The sequence below is a fragment of the Lissotriton helveticus genome, chromosome 7 (assembly GCF_964261635.1).
Source record: "Lissotriton helveticus chromosome 7, aLisHel1.1, whole genome shotgun sequence".
Taxonomy (NCBI): Eukaryota; Metazoa; Chordata; class Amphibia; order Caudata; family Salamandridae; genus Lissotriton; species Lissotriton helveticus.
In genome coordinates this window covers 1,115,125,433-1,115,143,557 of record NC_136068.1, presented here as the reverse complement: position 1 = coordinate 1,115,143,557, position 18,125 = coordinate 1,115,125,433, and the positions used below count along the sequence as shown (strand labels likewise).

At 51.4% G+C, this 18,125-nt stretch overlaps 1 protein-coding gene across 4 annotated transcripts in view; it reads right to left on the bottom strand.

Annotated features, from left to right (window-relative positions):
• Positions 1-2,024: 2,024 nt before the first annotated feature.
• VCF1 (VCP nuclear cofactor family member 1) overlaps positions 2,025-18,125 on the bottom strand; it is a 71,808-nt gene continuing 55,707 nt past the window's right edge. For all 4 annotated transcript variants that reach the window (XM_078654268.1, XM_078654271.1, XM_078654270.1 and 1 more), the window contains exon 3: positions 2,025-2,853. In XM_078654268.1, the coding sequence (XP_078510394.1) occupies positions 2,626-2,853 (228 nt within the window). In that variant the 3' untranslated portion in view covers positions 2,025-2,625. The remainder of the gene's footprint in view (positions 2,854-18,125) is intronic.

Genomic DNA, 18,125 nt, shown 5'->3' with positions numbered 1-18,125 from the left:
AGGGCAGTGGATCATCTGATCCGCGGAAGGAAGGCCTGTAATGCCAGATGAATCGCCCTGAGTTCTAACAGATTGATGTGGAGAAGGTGATGCTGGGGGAGCCAGCGGCCGCTCACCTGAAGATCTTGTAAGACGGCCCCCCAGCCTTCTAGAGAGGTATCTGTTGTAATTATTAGAGGAGCTGGGGTGAGACCCCGAGAGAGATGGTCTCGAACCGTCCACCAGCTGGCCACGTCTTTCATAGGCTTAGTTATTGTGATCTTGTCTTCGAAAGAGCCTTCTGCTTGGCACCACTGCAAATCCAATTGCTCTTGGAGGGGGTCCATTCGTAACCTGCAATGTGGAATCAAGGGAATGCAGGACGAGATTGACCCTAGAAGGGACTTTTAGAGACTAACTGAAAGTGACCTTTTTTGCAATCGACAGGCAGAGGTCATCAGTTTTGTTTGCCTTTCTCTTGATGGGAACGCTTTGCAAGAAGATGTGCCCAGAGTGGCTCCCAAAAACTTGGCTGACTTGGACGGGCACAGGACTGACTTTTCCGTGTTGATCTGAAGCCCCAGATGACGGAAGAGCTGAGTGCATGTTTCGACAGTGTCCTCTACTGCATGATGAGACCGAGCTTTCACCAGCCAGTCGTCCAGGTAAGGAAAGACCCTTTGTAAAAATCCACAAAGTGGATCTGAGTCCGAAAGGCAGGACCTTGAATTGAAAGTGGCTCTTGGCTACTGTAAAGCGTAAAAACTTATTGTGGGCCGGGTGGATGGGACATGGAAGAATGCGTCCTCTGTAATCTCCTGGATTGGGGAGCAGTAAAATGTCCTGTAAGGAGACCATTTGAAAAGAGAGTTTTATGCAATCGGTGTTTAGCTCCCTCAGGTCTAAAATTAGGTGCCATTTTTCTAAGGTCTTTTGAACAAGAAAGAACCAGGAATAGAATGGTTTTCTCCGCTGGGATAGGGGACCGATTCTATCATCCCCTTGAGAAGTAGTTGGTGGGCTTCTAGGCATAGAAGGTGTAGGTGTTTGGATTCGGTGGCGTGAGGGGCTTTGGATGGTGGATGATGTAGAAATTCCAGAGTACGACCTGACAAAACAATATTGAGAACCCACCGATCTGAGATGAAAAAGTAGTTGTAGCTGAAGAAGAAAAAAACTGATAAGAGCTCAGTGGAGGCTCCCTTGCACAACGTGCGGTAGAAAATCTGAGGCTCTCTCAGGAAGGTTCTACGGGGTGAGGCTGTTCTGATTGGCTGTTCATTTTATTTGGTCTCTTTTTACAAAAAGAGGTAGATAGGCTACAAATGAGATGAGGCCTAGGCCTTTTTTTTTTCTTTTTGTACCTATTTTTATGGTATTTTTTATTTACCAGGGATTCCCATCCCGACGACGGGGAATGATGCAAGCAATGGAATCTATGAATGTTCCAATACTGGAATAAATGCAATTACAATACAATACATATCCTGCCCAACTAGAGGAGTAGACTGGGGTTAAAAGATTAAATGAAACTCGCGTGGCGTCTCCTCCATTTATCTTTTCTATTATCTAGTTGATTCTCCTTCCTGAGATGCTGGTTTGGCCATTTGTGCTCCGTGTTAGCCCCTTTATCTGGCTAAGAAACTTTTTGTTTTACCTTTCAACAAATTGTTTAACTGTATCCAAATTGAGCAATTCTTTGATTTACTTTTAGCAAAAAAAATTGACGGTCGAATTGAGAAGAGAAAAAAATATCCAAATGAGAAGGAATCCCTTTGCTTATTTTATATCCGTTTCTAATCATCTACTACAGATCACATCAGGGATGAAATATGTAGAACAGTAGCAAAGTACTACTAAATTGTGCAATTGATCTTACAATGTGTTTAAAGAATTCCGTTCATATTGGAGTTTAAAAAGAGAGGTTGTTGGCGGTGCCCTGTATATACTTGACATCAATAATGCAACCAGTGGTTTAATTAGTGATATCACATGATTAATGCCATGCAGATAGGCTAGTCAATTTATGAGTCACATTCACTGGCTTTTTGAAGCTTTTCATCAGAACTTTAATGTAACTTCTTTCATTTAGGAGTCAGTATAGCACAGCTGCTTTATAATAATTAAAAAAACAGGCAGGTCTTTATGGTCTATTTTGAAAACTGTGAGCTAAGCACCATTTACAAAGGGGCATCTTGCTTCTCAATAAATCCTATTAAACGTCTAAAATTTTTCAGACAAAGTGAATTTATTTAAACAGGTCCCACCCCCCAAAATGGTCTACTTTAAGAAAAAAAATCTTCAGAGAAGTTGAATTTTAAAATAAGCGCTTAAATGGCTAAATTTATAGACTGTTTTAGCCGGAATCAAACATTCTAAAATACACAATCTAATTCTTCCAATGTTCACTGGACATGAGGCACATGAGCCGCCTTTATTCCCTGCACCCCAAAACAATGGTTATAAAAGAGTTCCTTCAAGCCCATCTGAAAAAGAAATAGTGCAGTTAAACTGCCTGTTAACCCTGTTTTTTAAATGTTGATTGAAAGCCAACAGGCAGAGATTGTGCAATTTTAACATTTTACGTTGAAAGGTCATATCAACACAGTGCTGTCCCTTCATAGAAGGCAAAGAACTTCTGGCTCCTCATGTAGAAGGACTGCCACGATGCTGCAGGCTGCAGAAGTGGGCCTCCTTCAAGATCTGGTTGATGTGGAAGTAAGGTCCTTGGCCTAGTGCTGATGGCTCGTGGAAAGAGACAGACTGGGGTGTGCTGGGGCTGCATCCTGCTTGGCTCTGGTTAAAGCTGGTATCTGGACCACTTGCTGTGTCTGGGCTGTTGATGCTGCTAGGACTGCTATCACTTGCAGGGGACTAAAAGAGAAGGAATAGGAATGAGGCTATCACAAGCAAAATTACGCAAACTTATCAGTAGAGCTCAAACTTGTAGCATGCAAAAACGTGTTTCAACACAGCAAGAGCATAATCTACTTAGACTAGAGTTGGACTGTGCACAAACTATAGAAGCATACTGCCTGTAATGGAAGTGAATGCATTTTCTTTGAACTGGGGTTGCGAGGATAAACTATTTACAAAAATACGGCCAAATGTCCTTTTTGACAAGGATAAATGAAACTTCTCACTTCAATTTAAAGCAAACTGAATTTTGAATTCCTGGTTTCACAATAGACAACGTGCAGCTATAATGTGAACGTCATAGAAAGCGGTGAAGAGGTGTATCGTAAAAAGTGTATTACACAGACTTGTCTTCTGCATTTAATACAGTTGGAGAAAATTTTAAGAACAAATTAGTCAATTGGGGCAGGGATAAACCTGGTAAAATTATATCAAAATGTAAATGATATATGGGTTCGATCTATCTTGAAATCACAATGTCCCATTAATAAAGTGAATGCAAGATTTTTAGGTTTCGCCTGCGCATGCACAGTCTCGCTGGTGAGATCCTATGATCTTGAGTGATTCACTAGCGGGCTTTAAGCCCCGCCCTCTTTCCCATTGGACAGCGTCATCGTTTAGGCTAAACGGTGGCCATCCATTGGGAAAGAGGTGTTCGTGACGTACACTTTTCTCTTTTACAGATGGCCCACTTGGACTGGGTCGTCTGCCTTCCTTCTGCCACAAAAGGTTCCTTATCTTTATGGGCCACATGGCCCCATAAAGATAACAAGCATTTTGAGGCAGAAGGAAGGCAGACGAGCCCATCCAAGTTGGCCGTCTGTAGAAGAGAAAAGTGTACGTTAAAGGCGAGCCCATACGGCTTCTGATGCAGGGAGGGAGGAGAGCGCTCTCTCAGCATTGCCTTTCCTCCTGTCTTCACAACTCCAGCGCAACGCTTCCCTCACCCTCACCCCCGCCCCCCACTCTCGCGTCTCGCATTGGAGGGGTGTTGGGTGGGGGCTTGTATTCATGTCTGGGCTGCGCGCCCCGCCCCTCGTTGCTCGCACCGAGGGCTGCCTGGCGGTGCTGCTGGGGAGGGAGGGGGGGCTGGCAGTGAAGGAAGGCTGGCACCAGGCAGCGAGAGATCCGGGGAGGGGGCAAGGCTGGAGATCGGGCAGGGTAGGAACAGAAGGTATAGGGTGTGGGGGGACAAGAGCAGAGAGTTGTATGTGTGTGTGTGTGTGTGTGTGTGTGTGTGTGTGTGTGTGAGAGACACTGTGGGTGTGTGAGACACTGTGTGACACTGCAAGGCTGTGTGTGAGGCTGCTTGTGGGTGAGCCACTGTGTGTGTGTGAGAGCCACTGTGTGTGTGTGAGAGCCACTGTGTGTGTGTGAGAGCCACTGTGTGTGTGTGAGAGCCACTGTGTGTGTGTGAGAGCCACTGTGTGTGTGTGAGAGCCACTGTGTGTGTGTGAGAGCCACTGTGTGTGTGAGAGCCACTGTGTGTGTGTGAGAGACAGAGACAATGTGTGTGAGAGAGAGACAGACACTGTGTGTGAGAGACTGTGTGTGAGAGAGAGACAGAGACACTGTGTGTGAGAGACTGTGTGAGAGAGAGAAAGAGAGAGACTGTGTGTGTGTGAGAGAGAGAGACACTGCGTGAGAGAGACACTGCGTGAGAGAGACACTGCGTGAGAGAGACACTGCGTGAGAGAGACACTGCGTGAGAGAGACACTGCGTGAGAGAGACACTGCGTGAGAGAGACACTGCGTGAGAGACACTGCGTGAGAGACACTGCGAGAGAGAGAGACTGCGAGAGAGAGAGACTGCGAGAGAGAGAGACTGCGAGAGAGAGAGACTGCGAGAGAGAGAGACTGCGAGAGAGAGAGACTGCGAGAGAGAGAGACTGCGAGAGAGAGAGACTGCGAGAGAGAGAGACTGCGAGAGAGAGAGACTGCGAGAGAGAGAGACTGCGAGAGAGAGAGACTGCGTGAGAGAGAGACTGCGTGAGAGAGACACTGCGTGAGAGAGACACTGCGTGAGAGAGACACTGCGTGAGAGAGACACTGCGTGAGAGAGACACTGCGAGAGACACTGCGAGAGACTGAGAGAGAGACACAGAGAGAGACACTGAGAGAGAGACACTGAGAGAGAGACACAGAGAGAGACACTGAGAGAGAGACACAGAGAGAGAGACACAGAGAGAGAGACACAGAGAGAGAGACACAGAGAGAGACACTGTGAGAGAGACACTGTGTGAGAGAGAAAAAGAGAGAGACACTGTGTGTGTGAGAGAGAGAGACACTGTGCGAGAGAGAGACACAGAGAGAGAGAGAGAGAGAGACAGACTGTGTGTGTGAGAGCCACTGTGTGTGTGTGTGAGAGACACTGTGTGTGTGAGAGACACTGTGTGTGTGAGAGACACTGTGTGTGTGTGTGAGAGACACTGTGTGTGTGTGAGAGACACTGTGTGTGAGAGACACTGTGTGTGAGAGACACTGTGTGTGTGTGAGAGACACTGTGTGTGTGTGAGAGACACTGTGTGTGTGTGAGAGACACTGTGTGTGTGTGAGACACTGTGTGTGTGTGAGAGACACTGTGTGTGTGTGTGAGACACTGTGTGTGTGAGAGACACTGTGTGTGTGAGAGACACTGTGTGTGTGTGTGTGAGACAATGTGTGTGAGAGAGAGAGACAGAGACAATGTGTGTGAGAGAGACACAGAGAGACACTGAGAGAGACACTGAGTGAGAGAGAGACACTGAGTGTGAGAGAGACACGGAGTGTGAGAGAGACACGGAGTGAGAGAGAGACACGGAGTGTGAGAGAGACACGGAGTGTGAGAGAGACACGGAGTGTGAGAGAGACACGGAGTGTGAGAGAGACACGGAGTGTGAGAGAGACACTGAGTGAGAGAGAGACACTGAGTGAGAGAGTGAGAGAGACACTGCGTGAGAGAGAGACACAGAGAGAGAGACACTGAGAGAGAGAGAGACACTGAGTGAGAGAGTGAGAGAGACACTGCGTGAGAGAGAGACACTGAGAGAGAGAGAGACACTGAGAGAGAGAGAGAGACACTGAGAGAGAGAGAGAGACACTGAGAGAGAGAGAGAGACACTGAGAGAGAGAGAGAGACACTGAGAGAGAGAGAGAGACACAGAGAGAGAGAGAGAGACACAGAGAGAGAGAGACACTGAGTGAGAGAGAGACACTGAGTGAGAGAGTGAGAGAGACACTGCGTGAGAGAGAGACACTGAGAGAGAGAGAGACACTGAGAGAGAGAGAGAGACACTGAGAGAGAGAGAGAGACACTGAGAGAGAGAGAGAGACACTGAGAGAGAGAGAGAGACACTGAGAGAGAGAGAGAGACACTGAGAGAGAGAGAGAGACACTGAGAGAGAGAGAGAGACACTGAGAGAGAGAGAGAGACACTGAGAGAGAGAGAGAGACACTGAGAGAGAGAGAGAGACACAGAGAGAGAGAGAGAGACACAGAGAGAGAGAGACACTGAGTGAGAGAGAGACACTGAGTGAGAGAGTGAGAGAGACACTGCATGAGAGAGAGACACTGAGAGAGAGAGAGACACTGAGAGAGAGAGAGAGACACTGAGAGAGAGAGAGAGACACTGAGAGAGAGAGAGAGACACTGAGAGAGAGAGAGAGACACTGAGAGAGAGAGAGAGACACTGAGAGAGAGAGAGAGACACAGAGAGAGAGAGACACTGAGTGAGAGAGAGACACTGAGTGAGAGAGTGAGAGAGACACTGAGTGAGAGAGTGAGAGAGACACTGCGTGAGAGAGAGACACTGAGTGAGAGAGTGAGAGAGACACTGAGTGAGAGAGTGAGAGAGACACTGAGTGAGAGAGTGAGAGAGACACTGAGAGAGAGAGAGAGACACTGAGAGAGAGAGAGACACTGAGAGAGAGAGAGAGAGACACTGAGAGAGAGAGAGAGAGACACTGAGAGAGAGAGAGAGAGACACTGAGAGAGAGAGAGAGACACAGAGAGAGAGACACAGAGAGAGAGACACGGCGTGAGAGAGACACGGCGTGAGAGAGACACGGCGTGAGAGAGAGACACGGCGAGAGAGAGACACGGCGAGAGAGAGACACGGCGAGAGAGAGACACGGCGAGAGAGAGACACGGCGAGAGAGAGACACGGCGAGAGAGAGACACGGCGAGAGAGAGACACGGCGAGAGAGAGACACGGCGAGAGAGAGACACGGCGAGAGAGAGACACGGCGAGAGAGAGACACGGCGAGAGAGAGACACGGCGAGAGAGAGACACGGCGAGAGAGAGACACGGCGAGAGAGAGACACGGCGAGAGAGAGACACGGCGAGAGAGAGACACGGCGAGAGAGAGACACGGCGAGAGAGAGACACGGCGAGAGAGAGACACGGCGAGAGAGAGACACGGCGAGAGAGAGACACGGCGAGAGAGAGACACGGCGAGAGAGAGACACGGCGAGAGAGAGACACGGCGAGAGAGAGACACGGCGAGAGAGAGACACGGCGAGAGAGAGACACGGCGAGAGAGAGACACGGCGAGAGAGAGACACGGCGAGAGAGAGACACGGCGAGAGAGAGACACGGCGAGAGAGAGACACGGCGAGAGAGAGACACGGCGAGAGAGAGACACGGCGAGAGAGAGACACGGCGAGAGAGAGACACGGCGAGAGAGAGACACGGCGAGAGAGAGACACGGCGAGAGAGAGACACGGCGAGAGAGAGACACGGCGAGAGAGAGACACGGCGAGAGAGAGACACGGCGAGAGAGAGACACGGCGAGAGAGAGACACGGCGAGAGAGAGACACGGCGAGAGAGAGACACGGCGAGAGAGAGACACGGCGAGAGAGAGACACGGCGAGAGAGAGACACGGCGAGAGAGAGACACGGCGAGAGAGAGACACGGCGAGAGAGAGACACGGCGAGAGAGAGACACGGCGAGAGAGAGACACGGCGAGAGAGAGACACGGCGAGAGAGAGACACGGCGAGAGAGAGACACGGCGAGAGAGAGACACGGCGAGAGAGAGACACGGCGAGAGAGAGACACGGCGAGAGAGAGACACGGCGAGAGAGAGACACGGCGAGAGAGAGACACGGCGAGAGAGAGACACGGCGAGAGAGAGACACGGCGAGAGAGAGACACGGCGAGAGAGAGACACGGCGAGAGAGAGACACGGCGAGAGAGAGACACGGCGAGAGAGAGACACGGCGAGAGAGAGACACGGCGAGAGAGAGACACGGCGAGAGAGAGACACGGCGAGAGAGAGACACGGCGAGAGAGAGACACGGCGAGAGAGAGACACGGCGAGAGAGAGACACGGCGAGAGAGAGACACGGCGAGAGAGAGACACGGCGAGAGAGAGACACGGCGAGAGAGAGACACGGCGAGAGAGAGACACGGCGAGAGAGAGACACGGCGAGAGAGAGACACGGCGAGAGAGAGACACGGCGAGAGAGAGACACGGCGAGAGAGAGACACGGCGAGAGAGAGACACTGTGTGAGAGAGACACTGTGTGAGAGAGACACTGTGTGAGAGAGACACTGTGTGAGAGAGACACTGTGTGAGAGAGACACTGTGAGAGAGACACTGTGTGAGAGAGACACTGTGTGAGAGAGGCACTGTGTGAGAGAGGCACTGTGTGAGAGAGGCACTGTGTGAGAGAGGCACTGTGTGAGAGAGGCACTGTGTGAGAGAGGCACTGTGTGAGAGAGGCACTGTGTGAGAGAGGCACTGTGTGTGAGAGAGGCACTGTGAGAGACACTGTGAGTGAGAGAGACACTGTGAGTGAGAGAGACACTGTGTGAGAGAGAGACACTGTGTGAGAGAGAGACACTGTGTGAGAGAGAGACACTGTGTGAGAGAGAGACACTGTGTGAGAGAGAGACACTGTGTGAGAGAGAGACACTGTGTGAGAGAGAGACACTGTGTGAGAGAGAGACACTGTGTGAGAGAGAGACACTGTGTGAGAGAGAGACACTGTGTGAGAGAGAGACACTGTGTGAGAGAGAGACACTGTGTGAGAGAGAGACACTGTGTGAGAGAGAGACACTGTGTGAGAGAGAGACACTGTGTGAGAGAGAGACACTGTGTGAGAGAGAGACACTGTGTGAGAGAGAGACACTGTGTGAGAGAGAGACACTGTGAGAGAGAGAGACACTGTGAGAGAGAGAGACACTGTGAGAGAGAGAGACACTGTGAGAGAGAGAGACACTGTGAGAGAGAGAGACACTGTGAGAGAGAGAGACACTGTGAGAGAGAGAGACACTGTGTGAGAGAGAGACACTGTGTGAGAGAGAGACACTGTGTGAGAGAGAGACACTGTGTGAGAGAGAGACACTGTGTGAGAGAGAGACACTGTGTGAGAGAGAGACACTGTGTGAGAGAGAGACACTGTGTGAGAGAGAGACACTGTGTGAGAGAGAGACACTGTGTGAGAGAGAGACACTGTGTGAGAGAGAGACACTGTGTGAGAGAGAGACACTGTGTGAGAGAGAGACACTGTGTGAGAGAGAGACACTGTGTGAGAGAGACACTGTGTGAGAGAGACACTGTGTGAGAGACACTGTGTGAGAGAGACACTGTGTGAGAGAGACACTGTGTGAGAGAGACACTGTGTGAGAGAGACACTGTGTGAGAGAGACACTGTGTGAGAGAGACACTGTGTGAGAGAGACACTGTGTGAGAGAGACACTGTGTGAGAGAGACACTGTGTGAGAGAGACACTGAGAGAGAGACTGTGAGAGAGACTGTGAGAGAGACTGTGAGAGAGACTGTGAGAGAGACTGTGAGAGAGACTGTGAGAGAGACTGTGAGAGAGACACTGTGTGAGAGACACTGAGTGAGAGAGACTGTGAGAGAGAAAGAGAGACACTGTGTGAGAGAGACACTGAGTGTGAGAGAGAGAGAGACACTGCGTGTGTGAGAGAGAGAGACACTGCGTGTGTGTGAGAGAGAGACACTGCGTGTGTGTGAGAGAGAGACACTGCGTGTGTGTGAGAGAGAGAGAGAGACACTGCGTGTGTGTGTGAGAGAGAGACACTGCATGTGTGTGAGAGAGAGACACTGCATGTGTGAGAGAGTGCTTGAGAGAGAGAGAGAGACACTGCGTGTGTGTGAGAGAGAGAGACTGTGTGAGAGAGAGAGACGCTGCGTGTGTGTGAGAGCGAGACACTGCGTGTGAGAGAGAGACACTGTGAGAGAGAGAGCGAGACGCTGCGTGTGTGAGAGCGAGACACTGCGTGTGAGAGAGAGACTGTGTGAGAGAGAGAGAGAGACGCTGCGTGTGTGAGAGAGAGAGACACTGCGTGTGTGTGAGAGAGAGACACTGCGTGTGTGTGAGAGAGAGACACTGCGTGTGTGAGAGAGAGAGACACTGCGTGTGTGTGAGAGAGAGACACTGCGTGTGTGTGAGAGAGAGACACTGCGTGTGTGAGAGAGAGAGACACTGCGTGTGTGTGAGAGAGAGACACTGCGTGTGTGTGAGAGAGAGACACTGCGTGTGTGTGAGAGAGAGAGACACTGCGTGTGTGTGAGAGAGAGAGACACTGCGTGTGTGTGAGAGAGAGACACTGCATGTGTGAGAGAGTGCTTGAGAGAGAGAGAGACACTGCGTGTGTGTGAGAGAGAGAGACTGTGTGAGAGAGAGAGAGACGCTGCGTGTGTGTGAGAGCGAGACACTGCGTGTGAGAGAGAGACACTGTGAGAGAGAGAGCGAGACGCTGCGTGTGTGAGAGCGAGACACTGCGTGTGAGAGCGAGACACTGCGTGTGAGAGAGAGAGAGACGCTGCGTGTGTGAGAGAGAGAGACGCTGCGTGTGTGTGAGAGAGAGACACTGCGTGTGTGTGAGAGAGACACTGCGTGTGTGTGAGAGAGAGACACTGCGTGTGTGTGAGAGAGAGACACTGCGTGTGTGTGAGAGAGAGAGACACTGCATGTGTGTGTGAGAGAGACACTGCATGTGTGTGAGAGAGAGACACTGCATGTGTGAGAGTGCTTGAGAGAGAGAGAGACACTGCGTGTGTGTGAGAGAGAGAGACTGTGTGAGAGAGAGAGAGACGCTGCGTGTGTGTGAGAGCGAGACACTGCGTGTGAGAGCGAGACGCTGCGTGTGTGAGAGCGAGACGCTGCGTGTGTGAGAGCGAGACACTGCGTGTGAGAGAGAGACAGAGAGAGCACGAGAGAGAGAGAGCGCGCGCCTCTGTGCGCGCGAGACTGTGCGCTATGTGTAAGTGTGAGACACTGTGGGTGAGACACTGTGTGGGTGAGACACTGTGGGTGAGACACTGTGGGTGAGACACTGTGGGTGAGACACTGTGGGTGAGACACTATGTGCGTGTGTGAGACACTGCGTGTGCGTGTGAGACACTATGTGCGTGTGTGAGACACTGCGTGTGTGTGTGAGACACTGCGTGTGTGTGTGAGACACTGCGTGTGTGTGTGAGACACTGTGTGTGTGTGAGACACTGCGTGTGTGTGTGTGTGAGACACTGCGTGTGTGTGTGTGTGAGACACTGCGTGTGTGTGTGTGTGAGACACTGCGTGTGTGTGTGTGTGAGACACTGCGTGTGTGTGTGTGAGACACTGCGTGTGTGTGTGTGAGACACTGCGTGTGTGTGAGACACTGCGTGTGTGTGAGACACTGCGTGTGTGTGTGAGACACTGCGTGTGTGTGTGAGACACTGCGTGTGTGTGTGAGACACTGCGTGTGTGTGTGTGAGACACTGCGTGTGTGTGTGTGTGTGAGACACTGCGTGTGTGTGTGTGTGTGTGAGACACTGCGTGTGTGTGTGAGACACTGCGTGTGTGTGTGAGACACTGCGTGTGTGTGTGAGACACTGCGTGTGTGTGTGAGACACTGCGTGTGTGTGTGAGACACTGCGTGTGTGTGTGAGACACTGCGTGTGTGTGTGAGACACTGCGTGTGTGTGTGAGACACTGCGTGTGTGTGTGTGAGACACTGCGTGTGTGTGTGTGAGACACTGCGTGTGTGTGTGAGACACTGCGTGTGTGTGTGAGACACTGCGTGTGTGTGTGAGACACTGCGTGTGTGTGTGAGACACTGCGTGTGTGTGTGAGACACTGCGTGTGTGAGTGAGACACTGCGTGTGTGAGAGACACTGCGTGTGTGAGAGACACTGTGTGTGTGAGAGACACAGCATGTGTGAGAAACACAGCATGTGTGAGAAACAGCATGTGTGAGAAACAGCATGTGTGAGAAACAGCATGTGTGAGAAACAGCATGTGTGAGAAACAGCATGTGTGAGAAACAGCATGTGTGTGAGACACTGCGTGTGTGAGAGACACTGCGTGTGTGAGAGACACTGCGTGTGTGAGAGACACTGCGTGTGTGAGAGACACTGCGTGTGTGAGAGACACTGCGTGTGTGAGAGACACTGCATGTGTGAGAGACACTGCGTGTGTGAGAGACACTGCGTGTGTGAGACACTGCGTGTGTGTGTGTGAGACACTGCGTGTGTGTGTGTGAGACACTGCGTGTGTGTGTGTGAGACACTGCGTGTGTGTGTGCGAGACACTGCGTGTGTGTGTGCGAGACACTGCGTGTGTGTGTGCGAGACACTGCGTGTGTGTGTGCGAGACACTGCGTGTGTGTGTGCGAGACACTGCGTGTGTGTGTGCGAGACACTGCGTGTGTGTGTGCGAGACACTGCGTGTGTGTGTGCGAGACACTGCGTGTGTGTGTGCGAGACACTGCGTGTGTGTGTGCGAGACACTGCGTGTGTGTGAGAGACACTGCGTGTGTGTGAGAGACACTGCGTGTGTGAGAGACACTGCGTGTGTGAGAGACACTGCGTGTGTGAGAGACACTGCGTGTGTGAGAGACACTGCGTGTGTGAGAGACACTGCGTGTGTGAGAGACACAGCATGTGTGAGAAACACAGCATGTGTGAGAAACACAGCATGTGTGAGAAACAGCATGTGTGAGAAACAGCATGTGTGAGAAACAGCGTGTGTGAGAAACAGCGTGTGTGTGTGAGACACTGCGTGTGTGTGAGAGACACTGCGTGTGTGTGAGAGACACTGCGTGTGTGAGAGAGACACTGCGTGTGTGAGAGACACTGCGTGTGTGAGAGACACTGCGTGTGTGAGAGACACTGCGTGTGTGAGAGACACTGCGTGTGTGAGAGACACTGCGTGTGTGAGAGACACTGCGTGTGTGAGAAACACAGCATGTGTGAGAAACACAGCATGTGTGAGACACTGCGTGTGTGTGTGCGAGACACTGCGTGTGTGTGTGCGAGACACTGCGTGTGTGTGTGCGAGACACTGCGTGTGTGTGTGCGAGACACTGCGTGTGTGTGTGCGAGACACTGCGTGTGTGTGTGCGAGACACTGCGTGTGTGTGTGCGAGACACTGCGTGTGTGTGTGCGAGACACTGCGTGTGTGTGTGCGAGACACTGCGTGTGTGTGTGCGAGACACTGCGCGTGTGCGCGAGACACTGCGCGTGTGCGCGAGACACTGCGCGTGTGCGCGAGACACTGCGCGTGTGCGCGAGACACTGCGCGTGTGCGCGAGACACTGCGCGTGTGCGCGAGACACTGCGCGTGTGCGCGAGACACTGCGCGTGTGCGCGAGACACTGCGCGTGTGCGCGAGACTGCGCGTGTGCGCGAGACACTGCGCGAGACACTGCGAGTGTGCGCGAGACACTGCGAGTGTGCGCGATAGGCACTGCGAGTGTGCGCGATAGGCACTGCGAGTGTGCGCGATAGGCACTGCGAGTGTGCGTGATAGGCACTGCGAGTGTGCGCGATAGGCACTGCGAGTGTGCGCGATAGGCACTGCGAGTGTGCGCGATAGGCACTGCGTGTGCGCGATAGGCACTGCGTGTGCGCGATAGGCACTGCGTGTGCGCGATAGGCACTGCGTGTGCGCGATAGGCACTGAGTGTGTGAGAGACACTGCATGTGTGAGACACTGCATGTGTGAGAGACACTGCATGTGTGAGAGACACAGCATGTGTGAGAGACACAGCATGTGTGAGAGACACAGCATGTGTGAGAGACACAGCATGTGTGAGAGACACAGCATGTGTGAGAGACACAGCATGTGTGAGAGACACAGCATGTGTGAGAGACACTGCATGTAGCATGTGTGAGAGACACAGCATGTGTGAGAGACACTGCATGTGTGAGAGACACTGCATGTGTGAGAGACACAGACGCTGTGTGTGCGAGACACTGTATGTGTGCGAGAGACACTGTATGTGTGTGTGAGACTGTGTGAGAGACGGACACTATACTACACACACTCTACTACACACACTACTGTGTCTGAGACTGACTCTATACTGCTCACACTCTACTGCTCACTCTACTATTTACCCTAATATTCTCTCTATTAGTACTCTACTAGTACTCTCTACTGCTCACTCTCTCTGCCGCTCACTCTCTCTGCCGCTCACTCTCTCTGCCGCTCACTCTCTCTGCCGCTCTCTACGGGCACACATACGCACATATATATGTATATGCGTATATATATATATATATATATATATATATATATATATATATATAATGTATGTGTATGTATATACATACATATATAAACATATATATGATCTGCAGATACAAATATAAATGCATGCATACATATATGCATACATATTCAAGTTATGTACATGAACGTTTGAAAGACACTAATAAAATCAAAGCTAAAAATCAACCTAATTACAAACAGAATTGCTTTAACTTAAACAAGGGCGAAACCTATTGTATTTTCAATGCTTGTTTTCAGCTGGAAACAGAGTTGGTAAACCACGAGGACACTTCAACAGCTCTATAGATCTTCCTGCATAATTTTATGTAACTGTTGCCAAACTTTGTTCACTCGTATTCACTATTGGCTTCACAGTTTACATGCTTACCTATCCTCCATTGCATTTCATAAATACATTCAAGTGCACATGTATTTATTTGCAACACATATTGCATTTAGTTTTGTTAACATGCACATTGTTTATCTCACAACTGGATACTGCAGCAATTGTTTTATATGCAATTCGAACAATCAACAATGTTTCATGGAAGCAGAAGTTCAAGTTAGATTCGGAACAGATCACTGGATTGAACAAGCATTTACAATGCAATGGTTTTGCCTTTGTTAAAGTTAGAGCTATTGGCATTGCTCTTGACATTATTTTTATTTATGTTTTTTTAACATAAATAAATGGCATTGTCATTTACAATGCCAATAGCTTAATCTCTCGCAAATGCCACACACAAACACCCACACAGAGCCCTCCACACACACACCCACAGAGCCCCCCACACACACAGAGCCCCCCCAGACACACTGCAAGCCCCCCCCACACACTGCGAGCCCCCCCCGCACACTGCGAGCCCCCCCCCGCACACTGCGAGCCCCCCCCCCCCCCCCCCACAGGAATGACTGGAGAAGGCCAGGCGGTGCGGCAAGTAAGGATGGTGGGGAGGGGCTTTTCTGCGTGGCCAGAGTCCAGTGGCAGTACATTTCTGGTCATGGGCCATTGAGCACAGCTCCCAGGGATCCAGCGACCGGACAGTCTCCACTGTGTAGGTAGGCAACAAGGCGCAGAACAGGCACCAGGAAGGGCAGTCGGAAATAGCCAGTGCCCGCTTTGTCTGAGAAGGCCGCCTAGGAGCAAGATAGCAACGCAGCCCACGGCCAGCAGAGCAGGTAGGCCCCAGCAGAGCTGTAGGGGTCTCCCCCTAGACTACAGGGTTTCACTAGGATCACATCAGAAAAAAAATATTTAGGTGGTATTTCTTTCTGTTAAAATTGCTGAACTCTGGGACGTGCTTTCTGCAAAAATCATTGAAAAGAATAGTGCTGGTGGGCCCCATCTGTAAGCACAGGGTACGAGTAGTGCAGCACCAGGCCACCCAAACTCAGCTGAAAGAAAAATAGGCATAGCATATTGTACGAAAACTGCACGATCACGGGACAAAATGAAACTCTCCAAATATCTTTCCTGGAATGTTTGAAGTAGCCTGAACAAAACAAAAAGATCTTTGCACTTAATGTGGACCATCTGGAATACGTCACTACACTAAATCAAAACCCAAAACATCCCCTCAATACTTCAGCCTGCATTTTCGGGAAGCGACGTTCTGAACAAAACGCAACTTACAAGGCCGAGGAAGTCTATGGCGCCAGGTAAACTAGACATTTTACGACCCGCTTTGCTGATTGTTGCATGACGTTATAGTTTAAGGTACAGGCGAGTTCCTTCATTACGTTATTAACCCACTTCTGTATGAACGGAGAGACCTGTTCCTGGCTCAGTGCAAAGACCCCCGCTCATTCCTAATCATTGAAAAGAATAGTGCTGGTGGGGGCCGGAACAGGCCGCAGCCAGGCCTCGAGTAGGCCACTCTGCCGCTTCCCCGCCTCCCTCCCGGGGTGCCGTTCTTACCTGCTGGACGGGGGTGTTGGGCCCCGGAAACCTGCTGGAGCCGTTTCGGTAGGGTGAGGGGGCCAGGAGCCGGAGCCGTAGGAGAACGGCGCTGTAGAGACAGCGCTTGGGATTTTGGAGAAGGGCACTGTAGAGAGGTGGCTTGGGATTTTGCAGAAGGGCACTGTAGCGAGAAGGCTTGGGATTTTGGAGAAGGGCACTTTGGAGAGCTTTGTTGGGATCGTTTGGAAGGAAGGGACTTCCAAGAGAGTTGTTGGCATCTCCTTGAACTTGAAGGAAGGCATTTAGGGGGGCTCGTGGAAGGCGGACGGAAACACTTAGCAGCGAGTTGTTGGGATGCCATGGAGAAGGACACGGAACGTTTAAGCGGAAGTAACTGCACTCCATTGGAAGGTGGAGGTGGGCACCTTAGAGAGGGGCTTCGTTGTATATTGGAAGGCATGGCCGGTCCTTAAGAGAGGAATCCGAGTTAGTATAATTTCCCCGGAGAACACTGCTGTGGGAGCTTCCTTTACGAGGCGCCGGGACGCGATCTCTGTTTTTGTTTCTATAAGAAGCTACTTGCGAAAGCGGGACGCCTACTACAGCGAGGACTACACTAGAGTTTGTCACTACGCATCAGTTTGGCGGGTCCTCGAGTAGGCCACTCTGCCGCTTCCCCGCCTCCCTCCCGGGGTGCCGTTCTTACCTGCTGGACGGGGGTGTTGGGCCCCGGAAACCTGCTGGAGCCGTTTCGGTAGGGTGAGGGGGCCAGGAGCCGGAGCCGGAGCCGGGTCCGGGTGGAGTGCGGCCGCCGCGCTGTGTCTGTGTCCGGGCTCCGGGGGCGGGGAAGGAGTGGGGAGGAGCCGTAGGAGGAGTGGAAGGCGGGCACCCCCGACATAGCCACCCCCAGCCGCGCCACCCACGGGGCGGGAAGGGGTAGAATCGGCAGGGGCGGGAAGGGGTAGAATCGGCTGCGTGGAGGAGGGGGCGGCAGGGGAATTCGGAGGAGGGGAGTGAGTGGGTGTGAAGAGGAGTGGAGGGGAGGGATAATTATTCCCGTCCGAGCCTGAGGGAAGAAACTGAGAAGGTCAGAAAGGCGGGTGCCGGCTCAATGCCGGACCAGATTCGGGGGCGTTCCCGGCTTTCGGCTGACGTCGCGTGACGTCGGCAAAAGCCAAAGAATCGCGGGAACGCCCCCGAATCTGGTCCGGCATTGACGGACAGGCCCCTCGTCCAATGGCTAGGCTCCATTTATGGAGCCAGCCAATAAATGACGAGGGCCGACCCAAACCCCACTACAGTTCTCATCAGGTTTTCGCCTGCGCGAAAAAGATGCGCAGAGCGCATCTTTTCGCCAGGCAAAACCTAAAAAGGAATCAATGTTTATGTGATGTTATATCCCCTGCGTCGAAACTCTGGACCAAAGATTGCTAGTGTACCTTAACTTTAGTCGACTTACATATTTGCTTACTTCACCTGGGTTTAGACCGCATGGCATGATTTTGTGGTTGTCAGTACAGTTCATGTTTGTTTGGAGTTACTGCAGTGCTCTAAAAAAAAATTTCATGAATTGTCCTGAGAAGGCACATTTTACCCCTGCCAGTCGTGGGGGGGATGGGGCTGCTCACCCCCACTGAGAGCTGTGAATGCCCCAGATTTGAGAGAAAATAGCAATGGGTGAGGAAGCCCAAGTGAAAGCGATGCCACGCTGTGTCCCATCACATCCTATCCTATCCTATCCTATCCCCATGCTTTAGGGCAACAACGCAGGCTGTTGCTGACAGATTAACGCGGGAGCACATGCATACCAAGAAAGGTATTTGGCAACCTGCAGGGGGG